A 25,087-nucleotide genomic window follows, 5' to 3' on the forward strand; every position below is an offset into this window, starting at 1 on the left:
CACGTGACACCAGCGGTATTGGTGCTGATCCAAGGTTGTTAAGAAAAAAACAAGAAAAACAAACCCTCACAATTCCCGGCGGGTTCAAGGTGACAGCTTCATAAGCAGCAGTCGTACGTCATAGCCACCATTTTCTGTGTTCAAGGGTAACGACGGGTTGAGTCAGGTGAACATGTTTGACACCCTCCGGCCTCCTGGACATGGACCTTCTGCCGTGGGTTCCGCAGGACCGGTTCCAGGTCCAGATGAAGCGGACCTGTGCGCACCTATCGGCTGCAGTTACACATTCTGGCCACTAGATGGAGCCGGCGTTTCGGTGACTGAGTGAGACCCGGTGCGTGTCCGGCTGCTGATGTCGCCACAGTAACATTTGGCCCATAATAATCCCCGGTGAAAGAGGTCGGTGTTCCCAGAGAGACATCTTCTCATTTTCCTGGAAGTTCGCACAAATAAAAAAAGTGTTTTTATTACTTCCGTGATTTGAGAGAACAAACCTTTGCACTCATGTTCATGGTCTTCAGGTACAGAGGTGATGCTGTGAGGAGTTCACTAGACTTTTTTGCGACGTCTCAATTGCTTTTTGAAACGATTTTTATATATTTTTTCTTTGTACTGGAAGTTTTCGCGACTCCCTCCCTGGAGAACCTGAATCTTTCACCTTGTTATTCCTCTCTCATGTGGGTGACAGTGAGAACAGCACATTGGCTGCTTCGTGATGTCTTCTCCATGAATGCAGCATTCCTCCAGCGTCCAGCGCTGTCATAATCAGGTGGACGTCCCCGTGTCCCACCTCATGACCATGAAAGTGGGAGGTCACATGATGTCAATTCAAGAGGACAACCCTTATACGGAGGTGGAGGCAGCATGTTCAAGGCTACTCAGGGGAGAAAAATGTTTTACAGCTTATTTGGGTAGAAGGAGTCTCGCTGTGACCTTTGGGGACTCGATGATTTGTTCCTCCAGCTAGCAGAGAAATGAGTTAAAGAGTAGTAGTCGTAGTAGTAGGCATACTCTCAAATACCTGGAAGTATTAATGTGCCAGAAACTGCAATCTACTTGATTGGAGTACTGCAGTTACGAGTTAGCCAAACACGCTCAGCAGACTTGGGAACAGTCTTGTTCTCTGGAGCTAACGGGCGACGAGTGGCCTCATGTGCTGGGGTTGCCTTGTTTTTGCTGTTGCGGTTACCGTGGTAACAGCCGCCCGCATCCCCTGCTAAGCCTGAGCTATTTCACTGGCTTAATCAGCCTGACAAGAAAAACATTTTAATGGAAACACTTTTTATATCCTGGAATGTTTTAGACGAGAGGGGCGCACAAGCGACGGCGTCTTATCGGCTCATTCGATCAAAGCTGCTGCAGTAAACCAGGACACTGGTGGACTCTTGAGGGTAAATCAGAGGTCCTTCATCGACGGCAATATTTGGGTGTAATGCTGATATTCCAAAAAGAGGAAGTTCATGTCAGGACAGTAAAAGTTTAATTTGTTTGTCTCTGTTTCGGTCCGGCACACATGTAGCACATGTATAACTTATTTATAATGAAGTCAACAAATTTGCACAAGAAATATTGATATGAAATTGTTCACAGCTGATATTCAAACATCAATGATGTCACTTCATCACGTCATAATAATCGTCAGTCGCGCCTCCATCCCTCATGTGGCTGGTTCTTATTATCCCGCCGTCACTGCACAAGAACGCCGCCATGTAAAGTCCCCACGCCACGTGAAAGCAGGATGTTCCCCAGATGTTCCCCAGATGCTCCCCGGCTTCATGCTGCTCTCCCGGTCAGACAAGCACCTCCATGCGATCTGCAGCTCCTCAAACTCGTCTTGTCTGTTTAATTCCGTCAGTATCTTGTGTGGAGGGCAGAGTGTGAAGGGAGGCGATCGCACAGGCCGGTGCTGCCTCAGCTGCTCCGCCTCCGCGTTCACGCCGTTACATCACTGACATTTAATGTAACTGTTGGAAATAAAGATAAAGTAGAAGGAGGATAAAGTCCGAGCAGATTCCAGGTAGTTTGGATGGCACTCTACTGCAGCAGCTCGTGGAACTCGAGTGTTGTACGTGTCCAGGAGTAACTTGTCAGCGCCCTGAGTGGGTTGGTCACCAGGGTCGTCAGCAGGTGCCAGAGTTTCTGATGCAGGTTGTCAAACCTGAGCGAGACACATTGTGAGCCGTGTCAGCAGCTCGGCTCCCGGCGCCGGTTCACAAGTCCTACAAGTGGATTCGCCCACGGGGTTGGGAGAGACGACGGAGCGCAGTTTGGTGGAACAGTGTCTCACAGACAGAGACGACCGATTTGATGGAGCTGGAGATGTCCTGTGGCCACGAATTCATCAAATTATATTTTTGCCCTCAACATACATACATACATAGGTAATACATACATACATACATAGGTAATACATACATACATACATACATACATAGGTAATACATACATACATACATAGGTGATACATACATACATACAAGCATACATAGGTAATACATACATACATACAAACATACATAGGTAATACATACATACATAGGTAATACATACATACATACATACATACATACATAGGTAATACATACATACATACAAGCATACATAGGTAATACATACATACATACAAACATACATAGGTAATACATACATACATAGGTAATACATACATACATACATACATAGGTAATACATACATACATACATACATACATAGGTAATACATACATACATACATACATCTAACATACATACATAGGTAGGTTTTACATACATACATCAAACATACGTACATAAATACATACATACATCAAACATACGTACATATATACATACATACATCAAACATACGTACATATATACATACATACATACATCAAACATACGTACATATATACATACATATATAAATACATACATATATACATACATACATCAAACATACGTACATATATACATACATATATAAATACATACATATATACATACATACATCAAACATACGTACATATATACATACATACATCAAACATACATACATATATAAATACATACATCAAACATACATCATTCAATTTTATCTTCACAAACACAATGAATTCCTTCAGACTGATGTTTTTATCGTCTACAACATCATTTGCCCTCTGCAGGGTAGAACTGGCCCTCTAGCGCCACCGTGAGGTTTACTGTTGGACAAACTCAGCCGAGACATTTGTGTTTGGTCCAAATGTCTCTTTGTCCAACACCTGGGATGTAAACAAACAGCAGCTTTCCACTTTTCCTTGGGGAGGAAACTAAACTTTCTACCTGGCAACTGTTCAGGCTTCAAAGATTCACGCCGAGCAGCCCATAGAGCTGCCGAGTGTCTGCGTCCCTGGAGGTCTCAGATAACCACGTCCTGAGGACACCAAGCACATAAACATCGGAAGGCTCCCATTTGCACCTACGTGACATTTGGTGAGTGCTTGTTTTATCAACTGAGTGTCTGTTGCTGCTTGTTTCTCTGCTTAAGGAGGAAAAATGATCTGCTCTTTTAAATGTCTCTCAGAGATGAACGGCTCCCCAAGAAGAGTCGTTAGTCCCACCACCGTGCGCCAGAATGAGATACAGAGGACACCGAAGATTTAATCCGGGTCAGACACCTCGGACCTGATGAGCCTGATAACTCACTGTGATCACATGATCACATGATGTCACTGACACACACCTCCACAGCAACTTCCACTTTCAACCAGCCTGCCACCCGTGTTTTAACGAAGTCCAGCTTCCAATGATCCGTGGAATTCAAAGATCTCAGTATCGTCCATCAAGGCTGAAATACGAGCCGAGTACTTTAACTGTGACGGCTGGAGCTGCAGCACTGCATTGATACGCAGGATCAAAGGCTTCAGAGCGGTGTTAAAGGTCACATTCATGAACTTTTTATCCCTCTGAACCTCGTACTTCAGATTCTTGGCCACATTCTTCACCTCTGATGTTTACAAAAAATGCACTCTTGTATTAAAATATCAAAATCCTTTACAATTTAATTCTTGTAAAACAAAGCACGGTGCTTGAACCACTGAGGCTGAGGGGGGCGTGACGACGTCCTGGAAGGGAGCTAATGGGAATGTTGGAAAAAAAGCCGGAGTGATGTATGGAACGATAACAACCACTTAAACCCTCGGACAGGACGCGACCCGCCCGAGGCTTCTGATGATGAAAGGCTGCTTTAATGTAAAGACACTTTTCTGAAACGCATTCATCTGCACTTCCTGTCTTGAACAATACACTTGAACTTCCTGCCATGGCGACACATTCAGCTCTTTGATAGAACGTCCCTGAGGACAAGGTGATGGATTCACAGGCCGGTAATCATCAGAGCGCGCCGACAGAGGTAACCATGGTAACAGTGGGATGAAGTTCTTTAGTCACACTAAGTTGGTTTGACGTTAAATGATTGATTCAGGGTTCCGTCGCTTCAAAGTAGTAGGATCCATGTAGCGCTCAGAGCTCCAGTTGGGATCCGGATCCCTCCAGAGGTGTTGACTGCAAATTCCTAGAAGTCATGACTTCATGAAACCTCTAGAAACATTAAAGATGTTGTAGAAGGTTACAAAGACCAGAACCTGAACCGAGAGCTTCATGATCGTTTGTATGCCAAAACAAATCAAAATTATAGCATGAAAAGGCATAAATATGAGAGAAAAGCTCCAGTAGCTTTTTATATGTTGTTATTGTTGTTGTTATTGTTGTATTTTGTGTTACAGTGTCAAACCTGCTGTGAGGTCAGAACCTTTGATTCCCCTCAAACCGTTCCTAGTATGAAGCTGACAGCAACTGGAGGGCAGCTGGGTCACATCTGGCTGTCCAGGTCACATCTGGTCACGCTGAGCTGATATTTATGATGGGTTCGAGTCCTGTCAGCTGGTTCACCCCCCCCCCCCCCCCCGGTCAGACGTGTTGTCTCTTCATGCACACCGCAGTAATCAGGCGTGTTCTCCTGCCATGAACACAATCACAAGAGTAGAACCTGCGCGACGTTCATCATCGACCGCAGCAGCATTCCGGCGCTGACAGCATCTCATACTTCTGATTGCAGCTCCGACAGCGAACTTCCTCTTTCATCTCGGACTAATCGAGGCCAGACAGTGGAAGCCATCAGCTGCTGAGCCACAGAGGAGCGCCCCACGCCGCCGTCCTGCATCCAGAGGGCCCTCATCCATTTTCTAGATGAGACTGGTGCTGTTTTCAGAAGCGCCGTAGACGATGGCTGCACTTCATGATTTGGCTCAATAAAGCAAGTAGCGTGCAAACAAAAGCAGCGCAAGAACCCAGAAATCCTGAGAAGCCGAGCCTCCAGTGCTCACCTGCGGCCCAAAGCCCCGGAACCGGCCCGAACTGCAGGTGGAGGTTTATGGAGCTCTGGAGGGAAAGAAAATACCTGAGGGCCCCCAGATGTGACTCCGCCCACACACTGGTCAATTCATCCCCTCGGACTAGAGCTTGTTCCCAAAATTGTGTTATTCCACATCAGATTGTGGGAACAAGTCTTCTCTGCTGAAGGAACTCTCTCCCTTATCTTGGGGCCACAAAATAAACTTCCTCTCTTTCTTCGGCTACTGCGGAACTCTGGAACGTGACCAGGTGAGAACCTTCCCACAGAGAAGATAAAGGGACACGAGTCCAAACGCAGAGAAATAAAGACAATCACACATCAAGGACAAGACAGCATTTATCTTTCTTTACAACAGACAGACAACAGAGGCGTTTACTTCATGGACTTTACACTCAGGAAACGTCCTGACAGCAGTGAGGAGGCTCCAACAAGACAAGCACATCCTGATCACATGACCGGCGGGGGAGCGCTGGCCAGGGGTTGATGGGACGCCTCGGTGACGGGATGAAACCAACATGTTTCGGGTCTGAAGCGGTTTTGTCTGTCAAAATTGTGGACCTTGAGGCGTGAAGAGGGTGTAAATACTCCTGATTGGTGGCCTCCCTCCTGGCGTGTGACACGTACTGTCAGCAAGTCCAGCCTCAGTGTGTGGCAGGCTGCCGCATGATTCAGGGGAATATTTCATCTGGACTCCTTCACATCTGGGACAAAAAAGCTTGTAAACATTCCTCAGGAATATACAGACTTGAGAATGTAAACTCGTTGGTTCTGCGCGAGCGGCCGTCAGTACCGGCGTGGGCGGACCTGGAGAACTCGTCTGCTGCAGTCAGAACGTGGCTGTTTCTTTTCTAGTCAGTCTTCATCACACAGGAATCACTGAGTTGCCTCTGGTTTGGCGTGATGGAGGCTCGTGGTCAGATGGTCTGGCCCTCAGAGACCCACTGGCAGGAGGACTTCAGAACCTTCCCTGATGCCACCAGGTGACGCTGCGACTCACCTGCCCCCATATTTAAAGGGCTCTGCCCCTCCAGCGCGTTTAGTGAAAGTCAGCCTGGTAATTTTATGTCATGCTGCTGACCGTCGAACGCCATCGGTCATGTGACCTCCCTGGTGGAGGGAAAAGTAAGAGTGAATTTGAGCGACTCAAGTGATCAGCTTCCTTTCTAGAGCTTAAACACCAAATGTTGCTGCACAGTCAAATTTTTCCACTCCGATTCGGACCAACAGAAACAAACTGAGGTGAGACGCCTCCTCACATGACATCACGCCGCTCCTCTGCAGATTAGCACTCATCCACGTTTCAGATAACCAGCTACTCAGACGTGTCTCAGGAAGCAGATGGGATGTTCTGGCAGCTTTTGGGCGTGAGGTTGAATGGCTCAGATAGCCGCGGGCCCTGCAGGCGGGACAGCAGTGTGGTCCGGCGGATGCTGCTGTCCGAATCCTGGTAACTGAACTTGTCCCTCAGGCCGCGGCAGCACGGCAGGCTGCCGACGAAGTCCGACAGCAGGTGCCCGCTGAAGATCATGTAGATCCAGGGGTTGCAGCAGCTGTTGAGGCTGGCCAGCAGGGCGGACAGTGTCACGGCGGTGTTCTCCGAGTCTGCAGGGAAACACAGATTTATGAGGCGTTAGTTGTCAACAACGAATCGCAGGTGTTTAGAGTTTCTGGGAGGGATTGGCGCCGTAGCGCTGAGTCACCGAGCTGCTGCTGAGAGATGTTCACTCTCGCCCCGGTTGGCGCCTGTAAAACTGGACCTTCATTCAGGGGTTATGACTGGACCTGCTGCTCCACGAATGCTTCAGGATCTCGTCAGCCATCTTTCAAGACTGAGCTACGGACCCAGGACCTGCTAATGGTCTCTGGAAGGGGGCGGAGCCATATGGAAACCCATGGGACACGCCCAGGAAATGACTTTTGTAGTCCAACAACAACTTAGCATTGCAGGAAAAATGTATTATTGTAGTTCAGCAGGAAGTTAGCATCTCCATGGTTCCTCCTCCTAAAGCCAGTGGGACTGTGACACTGGATTGTGGATGATTGCAACAAAACAGATTTGTGGTCAACAAACACGACTTTCATCATTTTCAAAATCAGTAGCTAGACTTTTTTTTCTTCTTTTTTACCTCTTTTGACCTTTTTGAGCTAAGAGGCAGCAGAACTCTGCGTTCCTGTAAGATGTAAGCGTCTGAAAGCAGCGCCGGGACCCCGGTGAGTCAGTGAAACCATGTCGGAATTCTTCAGGTGGGTGAGCAGGCGGCCTGGTGAGGCTCCCATTGTCGCCTCTGCATGAAAATCACACTACACTGACGGCAGGTCTGAGGTGTAATGAACCGCCGTCTGACGGGTCACGAGGTTGCCAACTGCAAACCTACTTTATCTGCCACGGTTGCACAATCTGAGCCGCCAGCAGACGCCGCGCGTTTATCACGACTCCGCTAAACTGGCGTCAGTCCACTTTCTTTAAAAACACTCCACAGCCATGTTTGTTCGTGTTTAATTCTAATTGAAAAAAAATCAAAATTTGCACTGCATTGAAAAGTGATGGCCGTCTTTGCACCGAGAGCTGAACAAAATGATGACAACAATCACAGGAACGAGTTGTTTCTCTGTTTGAGCTCCAGGTTTTATGTTCCCAAAGCATTTTGAAAGCGATGAGGTAAATGACATCATCTTGTAAAGTTACTGGAACATTCCTGGGAGGGGGCAGGGTTTCATTCAGGATGTTCTGGGACATTTAGAGGACATTTTAGAGGAGTAAGTCACTCCCTGGAGGTTCCCTGATAGAAACTTCCTGTTGTTAACTGAAAATTGTGTTGCAGGGAGGCTGTGCGTTCCCTCGATGTTCCTATGCACCATAGGAACATCGAGGGAACATCCACTACACTGTTCCTGAAACATTCCCGAAACATCCTGAATGTCTTCTAAAGAATACCCTCCTTTAAAGAACTTCCCAGAGAGGTCCTGAAGACCTCGAGAACAGTAATGATCCCCTAAACGTTCCGAGAACGTTCTACCACCAGATAACCTTTTAAAGGACTGCAGGAACGTGACAAGGTGACATCTTTTCAATGTTCTCAGAACATTCTGGGAATTTAAGAAATTGTAGCAGGGAAACTTTCTCCCGTTTCCATGTTTTAAAGGGAACCTGTTAATAGAACCATGGAGAACATTACATCCTGAAATATGTCATGTTGCAATGTGACCATTAAAGAACCCACATGTGGAACATTCTCCTAGAATCATTCCAGCAATTTCTGATCACCAAAAGAGGATATTTGAGGAACACCCTCCATGTTCTGGAAGGGTTCGGATGTTCTCCCCTCTGGAGAACCCTTAGAGAACCTTCTCAAGGCCTGCAGAAGGTGTCCTGATGGACTGTCTATAAATGTCTGGAATTAAATGAACTAAGGAGCCAGAAATCGGAGGTTCTGTTGAACCATTTCTACATTTACAATGTGTGACAGTGGAACTCCTCTGATAGCAGTGAGGACACTGTGTGTGTGTGTGTGTGTGTGTGTGTGTGTGTGTGTGTGTGTGTGTGAGAGAGAGAGAGAGAGAGAGAGAGAGAGAGAGAGAGAGAGAGAGAGAGAGAGAGAGAGGCTCTCAAGCCTGGTGGATGTCCAGAGTGGCTCACCGTCCCAGGAGAAGCTCTTGTCCCAAACTGACCACATCTGCACGGTGAAGAACGGGGCCCAGCACACCACGTACGCCAGCACGATCACGAACGTCATCTTCACCGTGCGTAATTTGGCGCGGGATATGGTGCTGACGCTGCTGACCGAGTTCCTCCCCAGGATGCCGTCCGTGTTCTTCCTCTGCGTCTTATATTTCAGGTTCCTCCAGATCGTGTGGCAGATGAAGCCGTAACAGAACACGAGCACGGCCACGGGCACGAGGAAGATGCCGGCCGTGATCCAGGTGATGTAGGCGCGCAGCCCCCACGGCTCCACGAAGTGTCCCCAGCAGTCGTAGACCCCCGAGCCGGGGTGCACCTCGCTGAGGGAGAAGATGAAGTACTGCGGGGTGCTGAGGACCAGGCTGCACGCCCACGTGGAGCCGATCATCATGTAGGCGCGCTGAGTGGGCTGCTGGAGCGTCTGCAGCGGGTGGCAGATGGCGATGTAGCGGTCCAGCGTCATCATCACCATCATGTAGGTGGAGGCGAACATGCCCAGAACCTGCAGGTGCTTCACGATACGGCACAGGAAGTCCGGGCCGTAGAAGCGGAAGGTGATCTCCCAGCAGAGCTGCGGCAGCACCTGGAAGAAGGCGACCACCAGGTCCGCCAGGCTCAGGTGCTTCATGAACAGGTGCATACGCGACGGTTTCCGCCGGGTCCGGTACATAGCCAGCAGCACGCTCAGGTTCCCCACCACGGCCGCAGCGAACGCCAGGCTCAGGACGGTGATCTCGATCTTGGCCACCTCCTCGTTGCGCCCGAACGGGTCGCTGTCGTTTCTCTCCCCGCTGGTGTTCCCGGCGGCGGCACCGACGTCCGGCTCGATGCTCCCGGTGCAGTTCGTGCCGGTGATGTTGCAGGAGGAGTACATGGTGTTCGGTTCTCCCGCGGGCGCGCGGAGGTGGCTGCCTTCCCCGTGCGTAACCGTCACCAGCGGGAACCGCGGCTGTCAGATCCCTCCCGGGTCCCTTAGCATAGACGGCGGGATTGCCCGGTGGCACGTGAGCAAGAGTGTCAACTTGTCAAGAAACAAACAAACAAACAAACGACAACAAATAAATAAAAAGAGGAACTGTCGCTCCACCTGTGGCGCACAACAACTGGGAGCTCCTCCGCTGCAGACCCAGCCTCCTTTATAGGCTCCTGCCCCCCTCCCCCCCCCCCCCACACACTCACACACACACACACTCACACACACACACACTCACACACACACACACTCACACACACTTATATCTTCGTGAGGACTTTCATTGACGTAATACATCCCTAGCCCCTCACCCTAAACATTACCAGCTTACCTGACTGCCTGATCCCTGACCCCTGACCCCAATTCTTACCAGAACCTGATTCTAACCTCGACCCAAAAAACAGGTTTTGACCTTTAAGCAGCCCTTTGAAGATGTGAGGAAGCAAAAATGTCCTCACTCGGTTGGTTAAATACATATGTGCAAGTACAAGAAAACACACACACGTACACACACACGTACACACACGTACACACACACACACACACACACACACACACACACACACACACACCTGTGTATCCCTGCAACCAGACAACAGCGAGAGAAAACTGGGTTTTATCTCTTGATAACAGGTCATGACCTCATCATGGAGGTGATATTGAGGTGCCACTGTTGTCGTGGTAACGAGGTGGTTGTTTAATCAACCCCAGCTGTTCTGACTGATTCATTTCATTGTTTGTTTGGTGCTTCATTTGCTCAAATCTCCCAAATAATTTGTTCACAATCAAAGAAAACAAGGAAAAACAGGAAAATTCCCATTTTGCCGCTTTTCTTCATTTTTTTCTTCTACTTTTTAAAATATGTACAGATTTATTTTTTCAAGTGTCAGTAATGTAGCTGATAAACAACTGCTGTTGTTAAGCTGGTTTACAGCTCCCTGCCTCTGTTCAGACCGTCTTGTTTTGTTCCTGGAACTTTGATTTTTCATGAAAACAGAGGAGGAGAAGGGAGGCAGGGAGCGCCGGTCGTTGGAGCTCAGCGAAGCCGCAGCGTGTTTGCACATGTTTGACATTTGCTGAGGTACTGGCACTCAGTTTTTATTGTAACCATGACAACAAATGTCATGTAGCCTTCGGGAAGCAACAGCTTCCCTGATGGCAAACGTCCTCAAGCGTGAGCGAGGGCCAAATCGCAACCACGTGTGACTTAGTAGAGTCTCAGAGTCTTCAGAGGTGCGCTGGCGTTGGCCCGGCACTGCTCAACTGCGAGCTCTTGAAGTGGCCCCGGTTCACGCCGCGGGACCTTCATCTCCAGGTTAAAGCTCCGGTACTTTCCTGACCTCGGCCTGGAGCTCCCACCTGAGCTCCCACCAGTCCTCGTCAAACCAGAGGACAGCCAGCGGTCAACCCTCCACCGCGTGTGATGCTGCTGCACAACAGCATCACGTGATGAGTGTTACTTCCTGTAGCCACCAGGTGGCGCTACAACTTAGATCCAGCGTGTAATGTCCCCAAGACTGTCATCAAAGATCCGACCGCGTGGATTCCAGTTACTACGGTTGTACGGAGGCCTGGAGTGGCCATAGAGGAATTTGAAAATGTATTTAATTTAAAAAAAAACAAAAAAACCTGTGGCCACGAGATACAATTTATTTTTCTTTTCTCCTTCCTTCCTTCCTTCCTTCTCTCCATGGCCTCTCCAGGGCTCCGCAGCTTCCTGTTCTTTGACCACACATCAAACATGGCTGCCTCGCCACGGTGACGTCGTTTCACCAAAACTCTCCTTACAGTGACCCATCAACAAGTTCTGAAGGTGGTTCTGCTACCACACTTCTGGCAGCCCAAAATTTTGGGGGTTGTCCTTTGGTCCAAGCTCCGCCTCCTTTGAAAAATTTGGTGGATGTCAGCCTCATTTTTTTATGTGATCCTGCTGACAGACTAACCAACGGCAGAGAAAACATTAGGCGGCGGTAATGAAATCAGCTGTAAGTGAATCAGCCGCAGACGAGCATCCTGGGAAACGTCTAATTAACATCTCATCAGCTTTGATGAGGGTTAATTTAAGCCTCCATCCATCCTGACAAGGACCGCCGCCCGCGACCACTCCTGTTGAGGGGGGGGACAAGTCCCCAGTCCCCATAATGCACCTGTGTGAGATCGAGGCCTCTGTGAAAGGTGTGTATGTGTGTGTGTGTGTGTGTGTGTGTGTGTGTGTCTTTTAGGGGTGTGGTGGGGGTTGTGAGTTCAAAAGTGTGCGGCCTCTTGGGAAGAAGCTGTGTTTGAGTGTGTTTGTTTTAGCTGGGCTGGTTCTCAGCCGCCTGATGGGGTTGGGGGTGAGCCGAGGGTGTCCAGGGTGTGAGTGGCCCCGGGACCCCCTGTGAAGGCAGCTGGAGCTGTCGTCCTTCAGGTGGGGGAGTGGACCCTCGCTCCTTCCCATTGTCAGGCTCGGTGGGGGTCTGTTGCGGTCCAGGGTCCTGATAAAGCGTGAGGTGTTACGGCTCCTGGTGAGGTCGTAGAATATCTGGAGACTTTCCTCTCCATCAATGCGCAGCTCTGTGTGACGCGCTCTTCCGTTGTCGCTGGCGACCGTGATTGTTGTCGTGGTCTCCCCCCTCTGTGCAGCCTCACTGCTGTTGGCTCCCGGCCCCATGATGGTCGCGTCCCATGTTGCAGAGCTCCCTTTGTGCTTTTCAACAAATGATGAAGGTGCTAACTGCCCACGGGACCTTGTGCTGTCCTCCCTGCTGCCATCTTGAACTCGCCACCTCACAAGGCCACAGCTTTATTTTAATGTTCAATCTATATGCAAGCAGCGCAAGGGAGGAGAGGATTTACGAGTCACAGAGGCTTCTCGTGTTGTTCATGTTGAGTAGGTGGGCAGACGCAGACCATTACATAATATGTTGTGTTTAAACCGCGGCTAATGGTGGCGGCTGTCAGAGGTTATGGATTTATTAGCCGGTGATTATGAAACCTGTCAGACCCGTGTTGTAGTGATACATAATGCAGGCGGATGCAGCTCGGATATCAGCACACGCAGGACTGGAGGCAGAGCACACGTTCACTACACGGCTTTACAAAATCAAATCAGAATATGTTTGTAGTCTAACAGGACCTGAGCGTGGCAGGGATGAGCAGCAACTTAGCAACTCCATGGGTTCTCAACTTTTGGTGCCCGATGGAAGTTTACCGACCCCTGCAGCTGATAAATGTGTTTACACATCAGCACCTTTGTGCTCTGAAACAGATTAGGAGGGCAGAGCTGAGCATCAGTTGCAGGTGAATCACTGGTATCGACCTGCAGAACTGAAGGACTCACAGAGGCAGGAAGACGGGAAATAAATCCAAGTACCCCCCCCCCTTCTTACTGTACTTTAATTAACTGCAAATTCTCCCCCTCTGTCTGCTGGGCCTCTCTATTATCTTTGCGTGCTGCTGTGGACAGTTTAGTAACGCAGTAATTCAGTACTACATCAACAAGAGTCCTCAGGCCCAAATTATTACCAGCAAAAGGCTCCGAGGAGCCAGAGAGGAAATACAGTAGCAGCAGGAGTGGGAACGGACAAGAATGGCGATGGACGTTCTGGCTCCACAGCAGAAATCCAAGAAACCAAAACAGAAATGCTGCAGTTTTACTTCAAGTAGAGGAGTAACAGTATCAGACCTGATCCAAGTATCAGGACCACTGAGCAGGACCCTGTGAAGGTCAAGGCCCCACCAGACCGGTGCCATTGACTGTTTTTAGAGAGTAACTCAAGAGCCTCAAATCAATGTCATTTTTCTCAGCTGTTGTCCTACAGGCCAGTCTTTGATCAGAATGAAATATTCTAAAAGCAGAGGCTTCCCTTTTCTCACAGTCGGAGCACAAAATATTCTGGGTTCCTGAAAGCTTAGTGAGCATGTGCAAAGTGCTGCTCGCCAGCGAGGAGAGCGCTCACGGCAGCTGAATTAGATGTGATGTTTACAGTTTGAAGGAAACTTGGTGTAGGTCTGGATTAAGGAGTGACATTTTGGTGCTGCGCTCTGACGGACGGGACGGCGGGGACGATGGAGGACACGCAGCTCTGGAGGCGACCAGCAGACACCAGCATTCCCTTCAGCTGTCTTTTTTTTAACTTTTCTAGCGTTAAACAAGTGTTTTTGTTCCCAAACCGAACTCTGCAGTCGAAGATGGGAGCTGTTTTTGATGTTCGTTAATTCAAAATCACTCCACTTCACGACGAGCTGCCCATCAATCCTCCGTCAAAATGTTGGGTGTTCAATCGGCATTCGACTACGTCCCAGACGAGGTTTCACAATCTCAAATGTACAGGCCACAGCTGGGTTTGAGGGAGTGGTTCCATTGGTCTAAACTCAGTGTCATGTTCCACTGTAACAGAGGACGCTGCTGTCAACCTTAGTCCCTCCCACATCGATGGAGCCGCAGGCACCTCAGGAACAACTCTGGACTCTATAAACGTCCAGGTGGAGGAAACTGCAGTGGACGGTGAAACTTCCTCAGCTGAGGGTGAGACAGACACTTGACGACGAGGGTTGATCAACCGTCCCAATCTTACGCGTCAGAGGACTCGAGGAGAGGCCGTGAGGAGCTTACTTTGACTGCTGGGACGTTCGCTCCTCCTGGGTCATATTTTTAGACGTGTTCTCTTCCAGCATGGAGGGGTTCATGAGTACATCACAGCTGGCATGCGAGTTATTTCAATGAGCTGCAGAGGGATAAAGGCGTCAGCATCGGAGATGTTTTTGACTCTGAGGCCTCTAAGCTCCTCGTGTGTTCTGTTTAAACTCGGGCTGTGTGTCTGGACCGAGTCTGTGGCGTCCAATCCGCCAGCAGCATGTTTGATTGGGCAGTTGGTGGCACCGAGGGGGCGATAAGTCTGATGAGCTGTTAAACAGTGAAATGTGTCAGAGTGATTTTTCCTGATTTCTGCTACATGCTAATCCACCTCGTGGGTTCCCCTCGTAATGAGAGCCTGACAGAAAGTTGAACTCTGCTAACGTTCTGCTGCAGCGCAGTCAGCTGGCAAACCATCGAGGCTCCGGGAATGTGTGACAGCTTCCTGCAACATGTAGCGAAATATTGTTGCTGATATTTCGAGGAGATTCCACTTCCGTGTCTGTAAGCTAAACCTGATGATAGCCCTCAGCCATTAGCTGAGCGAGAATGGGAACAGGGAAGCAGCCTGGTTAAGTCCAAGGTACCAGGAGCACACGGACGTCGTGGGACTCGTTTCGTCCTCATAGAGTAAATTTGATTTGACTCCCTCTCCTCTGCGCCTCGTCGAGGATCCGCTGAACCAAGTGTCATCCCCAGCAGGCAGTGAAACGAGTAATAAAACCCTCTGACGCGTTGGCGATGACCTGCGGCAGAACTGTGAGTATAAAGTTCGAGTTTTATATTGTGACTCATCTGGATAGACGTTTTATGATGGCGTTCAGTCTTGGGCTGTGTTTTTTTTAGTATCCTCCTCCTGACCAAAGGATGCTTCCTTCTGCTCTGACTGTGACGGGGAGATATCGGCGGGGTGGGCGTGGCCTCTTGGACCCTTACCGGTCATCGGCAGACTGTTGAGGGCGTTCACTCTGGGATATTTGCTGCATCTCACCAGCTCTTCTCCTGGGATCGTGGCTCCAGGATGACCCAACTAACTCATATTTCACTTTCTCATTTCCTGTCAGTTTCCTTCTTTTTCTGCTGGAAGGTTTGGAGTTACGGAGTTAGACTTAGTTTTAAAGCCCAGATTAGCACTTGCTTCTGCTCAGGCGAGGGTTTAGTTGGGATGTGATGCACGTCCTCTCCCAGGTGAAGGACAAACATCTATTTTGGTTGTTCCACCTCTCTGTTCTTTCCTCCTGCCTCCTTCATTGAGGCTCAGTGAATCAAATGCGGGAGGTCTGATAATGAGTCCGGGGTCATTACCGCGGTGACAAATTGATTTAGAGGAGGATGAAGACGAGGAGAGAGGATACCGGGGGAGGGAGACGCTGGCGATCAATCCATCTCAAACTGCAGCTCACTGGGTTTGCGTTCGTTTGAATGCTCTTTCTAGTTGCTCACGATCTCTTGATAAGTCCTGAAGGGGGGTGAAGCCGTGCAGCCGAGACCGGGACCTTCTCTTAGGCCTCTGGGCTCCGAAGCAACCAAAAACCTCTGTCTGTGTATGACGAGGGAGGTCGTCGTTCGTATTTTGGAATGTAATACGTGGTGATTGAGGGTGCAGCAGATTGCTGTCAAAAGTTCTTTCATGTTCCAGGAGTAGCAGGCAGTGACGGAGCCAGGCACGGCCTCAGAACGCAGGAAGAGCCAGCCGCGTATATGTAGCTCCGAGCTCATGGAGACTGAAGGCTAACAGAACTGTAACTGTCAAAAAACGTTCACAAACTCTCGAGGTCATCGTCCGCTATAATCCACCATGTTCTTGCCACACCTGGGTACTGAGACCACGTCCCCTTCAAGGTCCCCGTAAGCCCAAGTATCATTTCTGGGTTCTCACATGACCGAATGAGCCGTACCCAGACAGGAAACGGTTTGATTCATCTGAAGCCGACGAGGTAGAAAACCTGCCTGGTAGGGTTAGCACAGCCCTGACAGCCAGACGAACAACAACGAGCGAACGGCAGCGAACACTTAACCTCCTCAGGGAGGTGAAGATGGAGGAAAAGCAACCACAAAGATTGAAAACAGAGACTTGTTGGAGACAGTGGGTGATTTATAATCTTTGTACTTCTAATAAAACCAAGTACGAGAGGAATGTGTCCATTTTCTTCTTGTATTCTATACAATTTACAGTCTGCCCAGGAATTATAAACTCTGGCGGATGTATATTATCTGAGTCTGTCGACAGAAACGGGGCGTATTTACTCTGCTGCTGGTTTGACCTGATTTCCAGAGCTGGACACGGTGACACGGGGAGGCTGCGGAGGGCTTGAGTAGATTTCACACTGACATGCCTGTGCTGCCCCATGTAATCCCACTGTGGGAATACTGGGATGAGGGGGAAGGGGTGTTTGTTTTCAACCATCTGAGGAGGAGTTCGGTCACTTTTCTTGAACCACCTCACAGTCGTGGTTCAGCTGTCAACAAGCCAGCCACGACACTCACACAGACCTGCAAGCATGCAGAAAACAGATGAATGGATTTATGTCAGATCCCATCTCACCACAACTGAGCCCCTGCAGTCCGACACTGGCCGCTGCCGCTCTGGTGGCACTCCAGCTTTTACAGCGGATGGCTGGAGGCTGTCTGACCGTCCCTCTGTCCCGTTGTTGTTATTACACCTGACAGAACTTCAAAATTGGCTCAAATGTCCATCAGGTCTTAAAGAATTTCTGTGGTCAAAGTCACTGTAACCTCAAATAATCATCACTTCTCTGGAACGCCAGAATTTCTCCAGATTTGCCACAAACAACCATTTTACTGCTCACTTGTAATGAAGTGATTATTTCATTAAAAAAAAAAAAAAAACGTTAAAAAGCAGATGATGTGGGGGAGATACTACGTTTCTCAAGCTCACATGTTTTGGTGACCCAACAGTTGAACGATGACCGTTGAGGAAATGTGACTTTTAAGTGCTCTGATTTACTTTAAATAGTTCAATTTAAAAAAAACAACAAAAAAAAAAACCCCAAACAAACCTCCAAACATTCATTTTCCCAGCCTGCCAGCCTGGATCCTGCTTTTTCTCTGTATAAGTTATTTTAGTTGTGTGCTTATATGATGAATAATCCAGTGCCTGAGAGCAGCACCATGTTTACATCTAGAAGGCTGGGGGGTCATGTGGTCACATCCTGTTCTCCATATGTTGAAATCTAATGCCGTTATGCTGTCATTGACAAGTCTGACCTGATCTCACCCTCACCTAAGCTTAGTGATGTGTTCTCGCTTGGGGAGGGGAATTCAGTTTGAAGACTGTCGGCGGCCATACTGGATCTGGTTCCTGGCCTTGTATGGTGCACAGATTCATCATGTTTTCATCCCAGAGGACGAAGTAGAGCACGTTCTCTTCTTCATGCCTCTGAAGAGGTGTTGACCATAGCGGGGAACTGACACCGAGTCACTTGGGACGAAACTCCACCTGCAGAAACACAGCAGCAACACAGCCCACTAGCGCTGCATGCTAACTGCTGCTAGCCGCGCTGCATGCTAACTGCTGCTAGCCGCGCTGCAGCCTAGCTAGATGAGCTGCACTGACAGAATCTATGGGCTGATCTTTTCTCAGCAGGTTACTCCAACTTGCTGATTCTCTCACTCCCAGATCACTAAAGTTTGGTTCTGAAAGGGAATGAAAGCTCTGTTTGATTGTGACCAAACAAGCAGGCTTTTCTGCCTGACAGCAGGCGCAGATCCTGGATTGTTTGGATCTGCCCCAAAGGCCTTGCAGACCATAGATCATTTTAACAGGGTTCTAAGTCTGAGAGTTCCTCCAATGCACATTTAGCATGTTTGAGCGTGGGAGGCTAGCAGCACTAACGAGGGTCATAAAGCAGATTTAAAGCCAGACTTAGTTTTAATTACTGGGTTGTTGTGCTGTAGTGAGAGGGGATTTTCTCCCAGACACCAGGGGAACCTCTGGCTTTCTCAAGCTTATTTTTAGAGGCTCTGAATCCCCAACTGAGCACACAAACTATATGTTCACTATCTTTGAGGCTGTGTACTGATGTTAAATGACTAATTGAGCATTTAGATATCAAGCCTGCAGCAAACTGGCTCTAGAAAATATACATCCCACATACCACCCACACGCAAAAACCACTGGGTGGCAGCCCTGAACCTCTGAGCTGCTGTTTGTCTGATTGTTTCCAGGCAAAAGCAGCTTATCGCGTTTGTTTGAGCAGAGCAGCAATCGTCTCTCTCAGGTTTGTTTGTCCAGCGGTCGTGATGAGTCCTGCAAAAAAGAAAAAAATAATGCAGTGAGCTAATAAAACCCTTAGGGACAACGGAGAAACGTGCCTGGACCAATCATACATGATCTGAACTTTAAATCTACAGTCTCGGATTTGGATGTTTAACAGAAGGCACATAATGAAATGAAAACACTCAACGGTTATTGGTGGTCATAATAGCAGCTAACCTGGAGACAAAGTACAGCAGCAGACTAGCACTGAGGTAAGCTAATGCTAGCAGTAAGTTAGGCTCATGCTAACAGCCTGGCAAGCTAACGCAAGCAGTCTCCACTTGTGAGGAAAGTGAGCTTGATTAGCTTTTGGTTTTTCCTAAAATGAACTGTGGTATATCTCGTTGAACCTCTGCTTGGGACATTGGAGCCAGTCGCAGGGGGCTGTTTTGGACAGTGACCATCGCTAACAGCAGCTAGCAGCCCGGGCTCCTCGCTCTTTTCTGGCCTTGATGCTTGCTAGCTGTCATTGCTGATGGTCTGAGAACAGCCTTACAGAGGGGAATCATGCTGAGGTTTGCCACTGGCTCTAAAACCTGTAGTGGTTAAACATGTGATGATGTCAGATACAAGGTCCTGTGAGCGGCGACGGCTAACATCAACATAGCATGCTACGCCGCTCACCAGGAGAGGAAACCAGTTGGATCAGCTCATTGTAGGCTTATTCTAGATAAAAATTACCACAGATTTAAGGTTTGAACAACGACGTCATCAACTCCGAGAGGTTTCAAATGTAACAAATGTAATATTACAGCAACAGCAGCAGGATTTGTCTCATCTTTCCACAGGAGAAAACTTGAAGCTCCTCCTGAGGGATCTTCGTTGAGTCACTCGATGATTCCATGACCCTAGTAATCTAGTGATCACCCCTAGTAATCTAAGAACTATATTTACTGGAATGAGTGTGTTCTGAAAGTCAGCTGATGTGTCAGCATCTACAAACATTGTAGTGTATATGACAGGAGCACGGTGGCGTCTGCTACACCCGTGAGTCTCTCTCGCCGCCTCACTCGGTCCTTCCCGTTCTTTCTGTATGGTTCGATCGTGTTCATCAACAGCGTGAGTGGCTAAATATGCCTCAGACATTCATGCCGCCGGCTCCTGGCTTTGCTCCAAAGTCTGGGATCGTCATTAAGTGTTTAATGTCTACTTTGGTTGATCGGCTGGATCAGCTCTAATCCTCACAACCCCTCCTCGCGCTGCTCAACCTCTGATCTGGTGTGATCCGAGCGTAATCCCAGGTTTATTGCCATCGCTCTCTGTACTGCGTGCCAATGCGGCTCTGCATAGAACACGTGACATTTACCTGAACGTCTTTCACCAGCAGCCCTTGAGGGGACGCATCACTGGGTGTGCGTGTGTCGACAGTGGAGGCACGGCTGCTCGGACTCCCACATTTTCAGTGTATTTTTAAAGCCGTATCTACATGTTGTGCTGCATCACTGATATAATTACCAGTGATGAGATTACAGTAATTACGTTACTGATTGTTCTTCACATCTGACCAGTAGAACATTGTGACTGATGATGTAAATATTTGATGACGTAACAGCTGGTGTGGTACACTTTCTCGCAAAGCTAAATAACGACCGTATTATCCGTGAATCCTGCCATTTCCTGGAGCGTTTAACTGTGTTTCAGCTTCGGTAAAGGATTGGCGTTCACTTTCTACTGCAAGAAGAACCTTGCTAGTTAGCTTAGCACCAGGAATGCCAAACACCTGTAGTGCAGAACCTATTTCTGGAAACTTGTTGGGAGGATGGGGCGTGGAGTAAGCCCTTCGTTTTGGAGCTCATTCAAGTTATTTTGTTTTTTTAAATCACTTTTTAAAATGTCTTTGTTTTTAACAGGATATTTTTTAAACTAATGAGCCCATGTTGATGAAATTTAGTGGAAAGATACATAATGTTGTAAAGAACAAGGAAAGAGTGGTGACCTATCGTGTCAGCCTGGACCAGATCGTAGTGGTGGCATGCAGGGGTCTGTTCTAGGCCTAACCCTCCTGGTGGCTCCATTATCGTTAGTGCAATAGCGCTCTGTAGCGTGCTAGTAAGGAGTGTGCGTTGCTGTCACGATTAGTGTACGGCCAGAACCATGACCTTGACCTTTGACCACTTCAACCTTGAGTCCAAGCGAGGTTTCACATCAAATTTGATGAGACTCTTGACGAAGGAGACAGATGACCAACCCCAAACATTAAGCACGATGACGGAAACCCGCACAAAGTGAATATCCTTCACTTCGGTCCACTCCTCATCCGTTCCAGTCAATGTCGTTTTGTTGACTTTGCACATTCAGTTCTGACTTGACTTGGAATGCGCTCATCAGCTTCCTGATGCGAGTTCGATGAGAAAATTGACAGCACTCTCATTACATTCTTAACGGGACCAGCTATGTTCTGGAGTCTCCGCTGGTTGCCTGGCAACTGCTCAGAGTCAATTGACAGTCTGGCAGAAGAATCAGATCTAACGTGTTAATTGAGAGGCTTTGGTGAAAGTGCTACCTTGGACTAGAGCCAGAGGAGCTGGTCCCCAAATGTCCAGATTTGATTTCAAACTAAGCTAAGCTAACCGGAGGCTAGCCGTCGAGTCATCTTAAAGGTGACGACATCAGTTTCAACCTGCTCTTTCTGACTGAACGTGGCGCCACTGGCAGGCGACAGAACAGAAAACATCAAAACGTCGATTGAAACTACTGACGTCTCTGGATTGGAACACTGATAAAAACGTCGACTGATGTATTCTTCCTCCGGGAGAACAAACGAACACTGCAACACAGAGCAGACGGAGGCGAACGGCCTCAGTGGTGTCGCCATCGCAGCCGTCATCCCATCAGGGTTGGACTTGCCTCCTGTCTCCCTCTGGGGGACAGAGGAGAGAGGATTGGGCTTCTCTGGAACCTTCTCTTTGTCTGATTCTTCTAATCAATACCAGACTTTTACCACAGCAGTGGTGCTGGAGTGTGTGTGTGTGTGTGTGTGTGTGTGTGTGTGTGTGTGTGTGTGTGTGTGTGTGTGTGTGTGTGTGTTTGGTTTAAAGAGATGTGCATGAATCAAATTCCTCTGTTGGATTTCAGCTGTGATAAGAAGAAGAATCAGGCAGCAGTGCTGGTTAACATTTCAGTTTGTATGTTCAAATCACCCCCCCCCCCCCCCCCAGGTCATTGTACAGCTTTGACTTCTGCCGTTTATGGATGAATCTGGCGGTGAGGTCGAGGGATGGAATGTGGCGTAATCCTAGAGCCGCCTGCAGGTGGACGTGATGCGTACGTGGGAGCTTTGGTGAGAAACGTCAACAGCAGCATTGATCTTCCTTCAACACTTGACAGACGAATACGGAATGCAACGTTACGTCTCTGCCCGTGGGATTACAGAATAATCCCTCAGAAATGATCGCTCCTCAGGGTTTAGCAGGACTCATTTCAGGATGACAGAGATGATGGGAACATCTTCTGTCCTCCGCCAGGACGTTGCTCTCACCCTCATCAGTTTAGCTCCATCCTAGTTCGACTGCAGTACCTGCGACTGATATGGAGTCATCGTGACATGGAAGGTCATGGCCAAGTTGTATTTTTCATAGATTATGAACTCACAGGAGGCAGGCATGTTCATTCAAACGTTCCCATAGAACAGAGGAGACGGTCACAGGCTGGCTCTGTACTTCCACTCTGCTGTTAACGGCTGGTGCTGATTAGGAGTCTCGAGGTCACATGACATGGAAGCTGTTGAAAAAATAAAGATAGTATTCAAGTATAAAATATTCGCTGTAGAAAATCCCGTGAAAATATTCTTGTTAAGTGCATGTGGCAGTGAGAGCCTATGAACGGAGGCGTGTCCTCCACTCCCAGGCTGGCGCGACTGTTGCGCCTCTGACCATGTGGCTTCACTCATCCTTGTTGTTGTTGTTGTCATCACTCAGCCCTCCGCTGTGTTTAGTTCTCCTCCGTGTCTGCTGTAAATCTCACTGCTCTAAATAAAACAGAGTGTTTTGTCCGTCGACAGAGCCGACGTGTAGCCTGCTGTCATCGTTCACGGAGGGTTCCACGTAAACACACCCAGAGCGGTCGCGGCGCTGAGCTCTGAGCGTAAACTCAGGATAAGTGCAGCGAAGATCCACAACAGGACTTTGAAACTGTTTCACTCCCAAAAAACACCCACTTCCTGTTCTCTCTGCAGCACTTCCTCGTGTCCTTGCACCTTTTTTTAACTCTTCTTTTTTTTTTTTGCCGTGGCGTCGACGTCCTACCAACATCTCCGAAGTCACGTTCTCGTCTTCCTGCGTGGCTGAGATAGCGGCGGTTCTGCAGGCCACCGACCTGCACAGATTGGAGTCCTGGATGCTTTGAGGATTGAAGACAAAACAATGTGTGGGCTATACGTCCCAGGTCAAAGGTCGCAGGGCAGGAAGTGAAAGAGCAGATGTGTCATGTGACAGGTGGTCTGTGAGCAACAGACAGGCTGCTTCACGTCTCTGCTGCTGGGATTTGCAGATGTTGATGGCTGAAATTAAGACACCAGAATCACAGCGTCTGTTGAAAAAAATCCCGTCTCAGATGTCAAGCGCCAGCCTGCACAGCCAATGGCTGCTCAGCGTATGGCGGAACGTTTCGAGACCCTGAAGGTCTCTATCTGAGGCCTGAGGACCCTGGCTTATGTCGGTCTTTCCTGCACAGATAAGCTGGAACAACAGGAAGCTATACAACAAACAGGACCATTAAGGCTCCAGCATAGAAGAGGGACGTAACCTCCAGGTCTGCAGTGACGCCAAATGGCCCACAGGGGGCATCGCATCCAGAGATGAGTTCAACAAATGTGGTTCAGCCAGTCTGAGGAAAGGACAACTGTCAGGTAGTGTCTGTGCGACTGAGACGGCCAACCTGTCCACTAGGAGGTCAGTGATGTCACGGCAGTCACGTCCACATCTTTTCAGTCAATGTTGGCGGGTCCCCAGTGGGATGTAAACACAATGTAACACAACATGACATACCAACTACACACTAAAGAGCGCTGGTCGATAGCATCGGCTCCATCAGCGCTCTCAGGGTTACACACGGGTCCGCCCACGTTTCCTGGCCAGGACAACATGAGGAAACGGTCCAGACTGATTAAGGGAGTCCTGGACATTTGGGGAAATGTGCTGACTGACCTTCTCGTTGACAGACAGACATTTGAAAGTTAATGTACTTTTTAAACGTGTTGCAACTCTCATATAACCTCATTAGAATGATGGCAACATTTCTGAGGTCCATCAAGACGAACCTGGCCTTCTCTTGGGGCGGCAGGTTCATCCAGGCTTGGAGAAGTTAAAACGTTCCGTATTTGAGGGATTTTAGATGCCCATAGAAATGAAAGACATCCTGGATTGTAATTATTTAAAGGAACTTCAGTGGCCTCAGCATGTATTTGACTCGTGTGGAGGATGGAGTGGAGCTGCACCACCCTCCATGTTGCTGTTTTCAGTTGCAACATTCATTTTTCCACCTGTTTAACAAACGTATCCTCACGCACAGGTGGCTTCTGAAACGCTCTCCACCGATGAACAAAGTTGTGTTGGTTTTTATGTTCAAAAGACAGGAAATTGAGTGAAACTGGGGGGTGAAACCTGCAGCCCCGGAGGCGTGGTTCGTGTCAGCTTCGCCCACCCGTTCATTCGTTCATTCATGGTCACTTCTGCGGGTGTTGGGCGATGCTGAGGAGAGAGAGGGGCTCTGCTGTCACCTAGTGGTGCTGAACACACTCAGCTGAAGGACACACACTCGTGCTGCTGATTCTGTTCCATCAGTGCATTTTAACTGTGCGGGAGTGTAACTCCCACTCCTCACCCACGACCTGCTCTGCTACCTGAGGGCCCTGGGGGCAGAAATGAGCTGCGGTATTTTACTGTTTAAGAATAAAAACCTGCACGTTTTTGTCTACAACCTGCAAAACTGAAAATGTGGAATCCTGCAGATGCTCTGGATCACAACTGCAGAGCTTAGCTCGTCTGCATCACCTTGTGTTGTATTCCGTGTCGTGTTGTGCTGTGTTAGACACGTGGCACGTCTCACTAACTTGACATCTTGTTTGGAAAATGAAAATATAGATAAATGTTTTAAATTTTCATGAGCCAGTTCCTGTTGTTTTTTTAAAGGGAGGTTACGTTTCGAAACTAAAACCATTATTTTAGCAG

At 48.5% G+C, this 25,087-nt stretch overlaps 1 protein-coding gene across 1 annotated transcript; it reads right to left on the reverse strand.

The window, feature by feature from the left end:
• Window positions 1-6,598: 6,598 nt before the first annotated feature.
• Window positions 6,599-10,089, reverse strand: LOC147262621 (arg8-vasotocin receptor-like). The gene is made up of 2 exons (XM_086201654.1): window positions 9,012-10,089; window positions 6,599-6,976 (listed from the first exon to the last, which is right to left on the reverse strand). Exons 1-2 carry the CDS (start codon window positions 9,925-9,927, stop codon window positions 6,702-6,704), a joined length of 1,191 nt encoding a protein of 396 aa, XP_086057780.1. The 5' UTR covers window positions 9,928-10,089; the 3' UTR covers window positions 6,599-6,701.
• Window positions 10,090-25,087: the final 14,998 nt, after the last annotated feature.

This window comes from Aulostomus chinensis, chromosome 4, assembly GCF_037954235.1.
Source record: "Aulostomus chinensis isolate RoL2024-O1b breed Wild chromosome 4, RoL_Achi_v1.0, whole genome shotgun sequence".
Lineage (NCBI taxonomy): Eukaryota > Metazoa > Chordata > Actinopteri > Syngnathiformes > Aulostomidae > Aulostomus > Aulostomus chinensis.

Coding starts and splice junctions, on each gene's coding strand:
- LOC147262621 (XM_086201654.1), bottom strand. CDS start 9,927: ATGTACTCCTCCTGCAACATCACCGGCACGAACTGCACCGGGAGCATC. Junction 6,977..9,011: donor CAAGAGCTTCTCCTGGGACG/GTGAGCCACTCT, acceptor GTTTCCCTGCAG/ACTCGGAGAACACCGCCGTG.